General features: G+C 46.5%; 1 protein-coding gene across 1 annotated transcript; it reads left to right on the top strand.

Moving 5' to 3' along the window:
* Positions 1-406: 406 nt before the first annotated feature.
* On the top strand, positions 407-8036 carry TALDO1 (transaldolase 1). Its single transcript, XM_040609017.1, has 8 exons — positions 407-604; positions 3471-3594; positions 4034-4141; positions 4807-4938; positions 5396-5571; positions 5739-5936; positions 6993-7138; positions 7801-8036. The coding sequence occupies exons 1-8, from the start codon at positions 508-510 to the stop codon at positions 7831-7833; spliced, it is 1014 nt and encodes a 337-aa protein (XP_040464951.1). The 5' UTR covers positions 407-507; the 3' UTR covers positions 7834-8036.
* The last annotated feature ends 175 nt before the right edge of the window (positions 8037-8211 follow it).

The raw sequence follows: 8211 nt of genomic DNA, 5'->3' as shown, positions 1-8211 counted from the left end.
AGCGACCCTCCCGCCGCCATCTCCTGTCACTGGCAGGGCTCCGTCCCGCCGAGGCCCCGGGGGCCCAAGGGGACGGACGCCTGAAGGGCGGCTTAGGCGCCATACCCGGCCGCGAGGAGGCCCTAGGGAGCTCCTGGGGACAGGAGGCGACAGGCGGGCCCCTTCAGCCCACCGGGAGCGCAGCCCGCCGCTCTGAGGAAAATGGCGCGCAGCGGCCGCCGCATTCCCGGTCGCCAGGGTGACCCTCTCCTCAGCTGCCAAATCACCCAATAAGAAACTTTCTCCCGCCCCCCCGCCCTATCCGAGCTCCTCCCGGCCGCGTCCGTCTTGCCTCCGCAATTTTTACTGGCTCGCTGTCTCCCTCCGGGATGAGATTGGCGGGCGGCGCGGCGCGCCCCACCCCGCGAGTGTCGGGAGCGAGCGAGCGGCGGGTGCGCGCGCAGGCCGGCTCCCCTCCGGGCACGCAGGGTCCCGTATAGGCGGCGTGAGCCCCCATCCCCGCCCATTATGTCGGTGTCTCCCGTAAAGCGGCAGAAGATGGAGTCGGTGCTGGACCAGCTCAAGCACCACACCACCGTGGTGGCCGACACCGGGGACTTCAACGGTGAGAGGCTGGGGCGGGGGGGGATATCACCGCATCCCCCTCCGCGGAGAGTGGGCGCGCCCGGCCGAAGGGGCGAGCGCCTGAGGCGGAGCGAACCACCGTGGCGGCGGGGGGGAGGTGGCGGTGCCGGTGCGTTGCGCAAGGCCGGTGTTGCGGGAAGGGCCGCTCTGCTCGGGGGGCTGCGGCTGCTGGGACCCGCTGTCAGTAACCCCGTGGGTCCGAGAGACCCGCCGCAGACCTGGGGGGCCGAGCTGGGCCGTGTGGCTCAGCCACCAGCCCCTCCGGTAATTATTTTATCTTTTTTTTTTTTTTTTTTTTTTTTCCCCATTTTGACCTGGAGTGTCCACAAACCCCGGTGCTTAGCTCTGCGCGCTGTCACTGAAGTGCCAGGCTGACAAGCAAAGCTCTGGGGGGTTAACACGATGCCCCCCGCAATAACCACCGTACATTTGGGGGTTTGTCTTCAAATGACAGAAGCAAAGAGAATAACACGAGAGTGGTTTTGCTCGCCTTAGGTCAGGAGCATGAGCAGGCTCCCCTCGGCGAGGGGGCTGCCGTTCGTGACAGACCCGCCTGGGCACGCAGCCTCCTCTGAACGTCCCGCCCGAAGGTTTCGGGGTGGTGTAGAGCAACGCTTGAATCCTGTTCTGCCATCACCCTGGCCTGTGGTAATCTGCCTGCTGCTTACTAATCCTATAGGTGAGGAATAAACAGTCCTAAGTGGCAACTGTCAAACGTCTGCCATTGGTAAATTTAAGATTAAGAGCGCACGAGGGTCGCGAGGGCTCGGACACGTGCCACGTGTGGCTGTGCTTACGGAGTCGCGCTAGCTCGAGGGAATGTACAGCTGCTGGTCGGTTTGGATCGCTTGATTCCGAGCGTCAGGCTGCGTGAAACCTCACGGAGAAACCATGGCTCGCCTTCACGAGTCGGTCTGGCAGGAGAGACAGCCGCGGTGCCGCGGCAGCTGGAGCACCGATGCAGTTTCATCAAACATTGCATCCAGAGAGCTGTTAACACAAAGTGATTAGGTAACTTCAGCCTTGCTGGATCTGTGTGCCTTCAAGTTGTGCTACTTGAAAACTAGCAACAAACCTGGCTTAAAGCCCAGTCTGTGCTGAAATTGCATCAATTTAAAACATTATATTGTCTACCCTGGTTTCAAAAAAGCATAATGGAAAAAAAAAATAATAATAAACCTTGTGATGGCCAAGGGGTGTGTGTGTGGGTGGCAGTAAGGAGGTTGGGTGCTGCCTGCCAGAAAGTTTTGACAAGCTCCTTGAAACAGTTTTGCTGTTTGACTTCTGGCTGACTGTTGTTGGCCTGTGAGTCTCTTACAATCCAAACAAGACTAGTCAGCACCTCCCTCCCTGTTCAAGTTAAACACAGATGCTTGTGAAGGTGCAGTTGTGGCTAACACCAGCTTTGTGCCTCGATAAACACGCGGGTCGGGTGCCGTGAGGAAGGGGTGCTGGTTTCAGTGGCTTTTGGAGCAAGTACCTGCCATAGCTAGTGGTGGCCTCTTTAGTACCTGAACTAGTTTTGCTTTTTCACTAAGCTGGACCAGTATATGCTTAGTCTTCAGCCTGGCTTTCTTTGTGCTCACAATGAGGGAAGGAGGCACGATGGTCACAGATCCCCTGTGGAAAGCTGGTGCCACCCAGCTAAAACACTGGCTGCTGACTGCTCCCTGACAGGGTGACAGACTTAACGAGGTTCCTCTATGCATGTTGCCAGACATCCGTAAGTCTCTAAATGCTGCAAGGCTGGAAAGAAGTAATAAACTGTCAAAATACACTTCTCTAAAATTGTGTGTATGCTTCAGAACCAAGTTTCATTGGTGTGCTGCTTTATTTAAAGCAGTATCCATGTGAATTGAAGCATGTTTTGAAGGACCTGTTTGTATGGAGTGGACTTGCTCCAGGATAATGACATTGCCTAGGAGGGAGCTATGGAAAAACAATAGTTTCTCTGTGACTGGAAAAAAAAAAAAAAAAAGTTGCACTCTCGAACTTGGGCTTTTATCGCTGTGCAGAAAAGCTGAGGAAAATGGGCTAGTAATAAATTTTACTGGTTTTCACGTTTAGCTGTGTTAATATGGGAATGGCCTGCAGAGGCTCTGGCCCATTTGCTGAGTCAGGCTCTGCCTGCCCAGCAGCTCTGCTGTGCTTATGGCCAGAGAGGGCATGGCCACAGTCTACCCCGTAAACAGCCAGTGTCCCCTCAAACAGGCATAGCCCAGGGCTTACGGTAACCCAAAGGGTCACATAATCCCCTGTAAGGAAGGAAACAAGCCTGATAGTACAAGGAAATTACAAGAACAGATACTAAGAAATGGTCTGCAACTATCTGTGAAAGTTTTAAGAGGTAGTAAGAAAAGCTGCTAGAGCCTAACAGATTGTTCTTCTCCTGTTCTGGTCCTAACGGCTGTAGACAAACAAAGCCCCACATGCCTGACCGCTAGGAGGGAAGAAAGATCCCCTCGTCTTTACTTCCTCCCTGTGATTCCTGGAACTCGGCTGTGCTGGTGAATAGGATCTGGACAGATGGGAGAAGTTACAAATTAGTAGTACTTTTCTTCATCTGTCATCTCTGCAAGTCTGTTTCTTTTGGGCAGTGTCTACAGCAGCGAGTAAACTTTGCCGTATCTTAGCACTGCAGCTCTGCTAACCTTGTTCTGGTACTTGGGGCACAAGCCAGCTTTCGGGCAGCGGTTTTTAAACATCGTTGTGCACTAGTCTGCTCCATCACAAACACTACTATCTATCCTGCTTAAGTGTTTACATTGTCACATATTTAAGCACAAGCCTTTTAATTGCTGAGGCTTGCTCTGGTTGTTTTAAACAGGCTATTTTTATTTCCCTAGCAATTGATGAGTACAAGCCCCTGGATGCCACCACAAACCCATCTCTGATACTAGCTGCTGCTCAGATGCCAGTTTACCAGGAACTTGTGGATGATGCTGTTGCCTATGGGAAAAAACTTGGCGGGTAAGTAGAGATTTTTTTTAATCTCAATACATCTATATTTAAGATGCCTTATTTATACAAATAGCATTCAGTACTACTAGCAATGTACTGGGATTTACCCCTCACATATTCATGGGTGTATCTGCTACCCCAAAAAGCCTCAACCCTTAAGGAAAAAATTCTTAGGCTCAGTTCAGATGTGCTTTGAAGAAGCACATCTCCATTCACCATTTCACACGTAGCCCCCTAGGACTGCTCAGGAAAACACTCTTGAATTGACAGCATCATAGGAAACAGCGTCCAACGGCAGAACATAAACATGGAGCAGAGCAGAGGTGGCTACTTGAACTCTGGAATTTAGTGTTGAATGGGCTGTGAAATTTGATCTTCAAATCCATGGCAAGATGTGAATGCAGGATTCCCCCCACCCCGAAATGATTTTGCTGTTTCTGGTTTTCAGGTCAGAAGAGGAGCAGATCAAAAACGCTTGTGACAAACTTTTTGTATTATTTGGAGCTGAAATATTGAAGAGGATACCTGGCCGCGTGTCCACAGAAGTAGATGCAAGGTTGGCTCTTTTTCTTCTGGGTTACCCTGGATATATATGTACATACAAAAAGAGACATGATGTGAGTTGGAGAAAGATGTTCTTGACTGGACAGCTCACTGTTACAAGATAGCAAGAGTTTATATTGTTAATATTTAATTAAAGCATGGATTTCCCTTAGCTTGATTATAACTCTGTGAGAAAACTTTATGAAAACAAGTAATGCTCAGATTGGATTTTTGTAATCTTCCTGTTGTTTCTGAAGCGAGGTAAACCTCATGCTTCCAGCGTACTTAATTTTGCTCGTTCTTTTCTGTGTGATAATGTATTCTCGATGTTCCAAGAGATCTGTTTTAACAGTTTATTTGAAGACTTGTGTAGGACTTGCCTTGTTAACCTGCTCATTGCCAATTCACTTCTAATGCTTAGCTTCTGCATTCGTCATAGAAAACTTTATAACTTTCCTCAAGGAAAGCTATCTTGAGCTCTGGATCCCCTGAATCCAAGAGCAGCAGTGCTGTCATACACCTGCTTAATGGGCTCACAATCCAGGCAGCATCTCTGAGAACAAAAACCTGCTTTTGGTGTATAAATGCTGATAAGATAAGATAGTGTTTTTCAATGGGTTTTGGTGGGGAGAGCATTTAAAAAAAAAAGTTTTAAGCAGTCCTGTTCTTGTTTCAAAGGTTGTCCTTTGATAAGGAAGGAATGATTCAAAGGGCCAGGCGTCTCATTGACCTTTATAAGGAAGCAGGAATTGGTAAGGATCGTATTCTCATAAAGCTGTCTTCAACGTGGGAAGGAATCCAGGCTGGCAAGTAAGTATTTCTGTACCTGGTATGCTGATTCATGGCATCAGGTCACAGGCACCTGATAAATGCATTGGGCACTTAAAATATTAACAATTGTTTTGAAAGCACTGCAGCAGGAAATCTGTTACTAGGGCTACAGCTAGCAAGCAAGGTACTCTGCTACAGCTCTCTGTTGAAATAGGAAAAGTTTGTTCATACAAGGGCTGGGCTGGGCTGGGACACAAACAGTTTCCTGAAATATCATGCTAAGCTGTCTGCATTTGGTTCAAGGAACAGTATTAAGTAAAGCAGAGTCTGGCAGTGCAAAACGTTTTCTGTTAGCTTCAAACTTTAAAGCTTATAAACTCTACTACATGCCTAATTTAACTCAAGAAATTCATTAGTTTTAACTTACCGGCTTGTTACTAGGCTATAAATTCGGTAGGTGAGCAAACCGCTGTTTTAAGCCAGCCTGTGTCTGCAGGGTTCTGGAAGCAGAATATGGGATTCACTGCAACATGACCTTGCTGTTCTCCTTTGCTCAGGCCGTTGCCTGTGCTGAAGCTGGAGTTACTCTGATTTCCCCATTCGTAGGACGTATCCTGGATTGGTATGTCGCAAATGGAGATAAGAAAACCTATGAGCCTTCAGAGGATCCAGGTAAACTTTCCTTTTAACATATTGTTAAAAATAAATAGCTACTTATTCAAACTGCAGTTTACTCATGTAAATCCTCTCATGAAAAAATGTTGGGTTTGAGCTTGTTCTAAATAGTCATTTGTACTGCAAATGAATTATTCTGAAAGCTGCTGATTTCTCCTTTTTAGGAGTGAAGAGTGTCACTAAGATCTATAACTACTACAAAAAGTTTGGCTACAAAACTATTGTGATGGGTGCTTCGTTTCGAAATACAGGAGAAATAAAAGCACTTACAGGCTGTGACTATCTCACTATTTCACCCAAGCTTTTGGCAGAGCTCAGCAAAGAGTATGTCAAGCTAACCCCCACACTCAGTGTAAAAGAGGGTAAGTCCACTTCTATGTAACATGGGCTTGCTCAGTCTCTTTTTCTTCTTGAACGCTGAGAGTACATGGTTCCACTCAGCTCTGTGATGCCTGCTTTCATTCTGCTCTAAGGGGGGGTCTTCACCCCTCGCTGATGGAAATACTGTAGCCTCATTACAACAGTATTGCTACAGTCGCTTCTTTAGGGGCTTGGGTCCCACCGAGCACGCTGACTGGGTTATGATGGGTTCTGAGGGTGCTTAAATATTGTGCACCCTCTCCTGAGGGGGCAGGGAGAGCAGAAACAAGCTTATACTTCATATGCTTGGGATGAAATTTTACTGAATATTAGCAAAGATGCTAAACCTGGTTTAATCTTATGTTAATGCTGCATCAGTGATACAATTAGCTCTAGACATGCCAGAAAGTGTGTTTTCCCTCTAGAAACCCCAGAAGACTAAGTGATTTGATCTAGCGATACTGCACCACGATGGCTTCACGTTCCCATTGCACTACTCTTCCTTTTCTCTAGCCTTATTAAAATGCTGCTTTACAACTCTGTAAATGAGACTTGTGCACAGCTGTAGTCACGGGTTGCTGCTTACAGGGTGCTAGTTGACTTGAAGGCATGTTATCAATTGAGCTTTTGTTACAGACTTGCCAAATATTCAAAGACCTAATTGTTCAGCACATTTGCTTAAAACATCTCCCTGTGGTAGGACTGTTTCAGGCTTATTATAAAGAACTAAGTACCGTACCATGTAGAAACAGATACAAGATAATGGCATACACAAATGTTGTATTCTCAGAGAAACTGATTATTTAGGCTACCGTCCCCCACTTCCGTCCCTTTCCCCCAAAAAAACCCAAAAAACAACCAACCAAAAAAACCCACCCTGATCAGGAGCATTTTCAATCTTGCATCCCAGAGTGTGCCCCTTAGTAAGTCACGTTGAAAGTGGTGTTTGAAATTTTTCAACAGCTGGAGATGGTCAGAATCTTGCGACTTTTAGGAAGCCTGTGGTATTAGACAGTCTGGTAATACGGTTTGTCTCTGTTTCAATTCCCCTTACACAGCTCAGGCATGTGAGCTTGAGAAGATCCACCTGGATGAGAAGGCATTCCGCTGGCACCATAATGAAGACCAAATGGCTGTGGAGAAATTATCTGATGGGATCAGAAGATTTGCTGCAGATGCCATTAAGCTGGAGAGGATGTTAAAGGTACGTGTTGTATCATGCTGCCTCCTGCCACTTCTCTTGTTCCCGAGTACTGCAGCTAACCCACAGTCCCTTGTGGTATGGCTAAGGATTAGGAACCTGTCAGCAAGTCTGATCAGGTTTTTGTACAGGCAGAACATGTTGTGTATGACAGGCAGCTAGAAAACTGGCCACCTAAATTAAATGAACTTGGTCAACTTCACTGCATCTCAAGAAAGAATTCATGCCAGATGTATATGGCCACACCTGCTGTTTGAGGCTCAAGGCAGTGTTTAGACTGGCACCTAATCAAGATAACACTGTCAAAGTGAGAAGTCCCTTAAGTCTAATTCTAAACTTGTTAGCTGTCAGCAGTGGTACAGGACACATAAATAATCTTCAGATAGCGAGCTGGAAGTAAATCATGTTTGTACTTGGCATAGGAGGCATCAAGAACACACAGACCGAGTATAGCCAGGCCACATGAAAGTCTGCTGTCAGTTTATGGAGAATCTTTCAAATGGGATTAATAAACTGTGTGTTTTGGGAGGAAGAAATACACACCAACTCTGCCATATCTAGGCACTTGTTCTTGTTGACTGACAATTACTTAACAGCAACTGAAGTGTGCGTTGCTAAAGCACAGTTCCCAAACTCTTACTCAGCTGCTCTTTCTTTCTTTCTAGGAGCGAATGTTCAGTGCTGAAAATGGAAAGTAGAAAAATCAGAAATTTCCTGAGTGGTCAAGGCTGAATGAGTGGACCATCTGAGTTTAAATGGATGTACAAATGTCTTACCTGTAAAAGTCTCATGCTATATATGGATAGATTTCTGTATCATGCTTTTTTATCAATTTGCAAAGGGACAAATAGAATTTCCGATTTTTGTGGCACTTTTGTCAATACATGCAAATTAACACAGACTTCTGTTGTAATGTGTTCATTTCACTGCTGGAGACACCTGATAATTGATTTTTAAATTTTTTAATTAACTTCCTATTTAAGTTACAGTCCCAACACATTAAGCAAGCAGTTTAGTTACAGTAAAACAGCATGAAAGGCAAAAGATCCAGGTTTCAAAAGCCCTCCTTGGTACAA

The sequence above is a fragment of the Falco naumanni genome, chromosome 10 (genome assembly GCF_017639655.2).
Source record: "Falco naumanni isolate bFalNau1 chromosome 10, bFalNau1.pat, whole genome shotgun sequence".
Classification (NCBI taxonomy): domain Eukaryota; kingdom Metazoa; phylum Chordata; class Aves; order Falconiformes; family Falconidae; genus Falco; species Falco naumanni.
Note: the sequence above shows the minus strand (reverse complement) of the source record. Positions and strands in the feature narration are given on the sequence as shown.

Coding starts and splice junctions, on each gene's coding strand:
- TALDO1 (XM_040609017.1), top strand. CDS start 508: ATGTCGGTGTCTCCCGTAAAGCGGCAGAAGATGGAGTCGGTGCTGGAC. Junction 605..3,470: donor CGACACCGGGGACTTCAACG/GTGAGAGGCTGG, acceptor TTATTTCCCTAG/CAATTGATGAGTACAAGCCC. Junction 3,595..4,033: donor TATGGGAAAAAACTTGGCGG/GTAAGTAGAGAT, acceptor TCTGGTTTTCAG/GTCAGAAGAGGAGCAGATCA.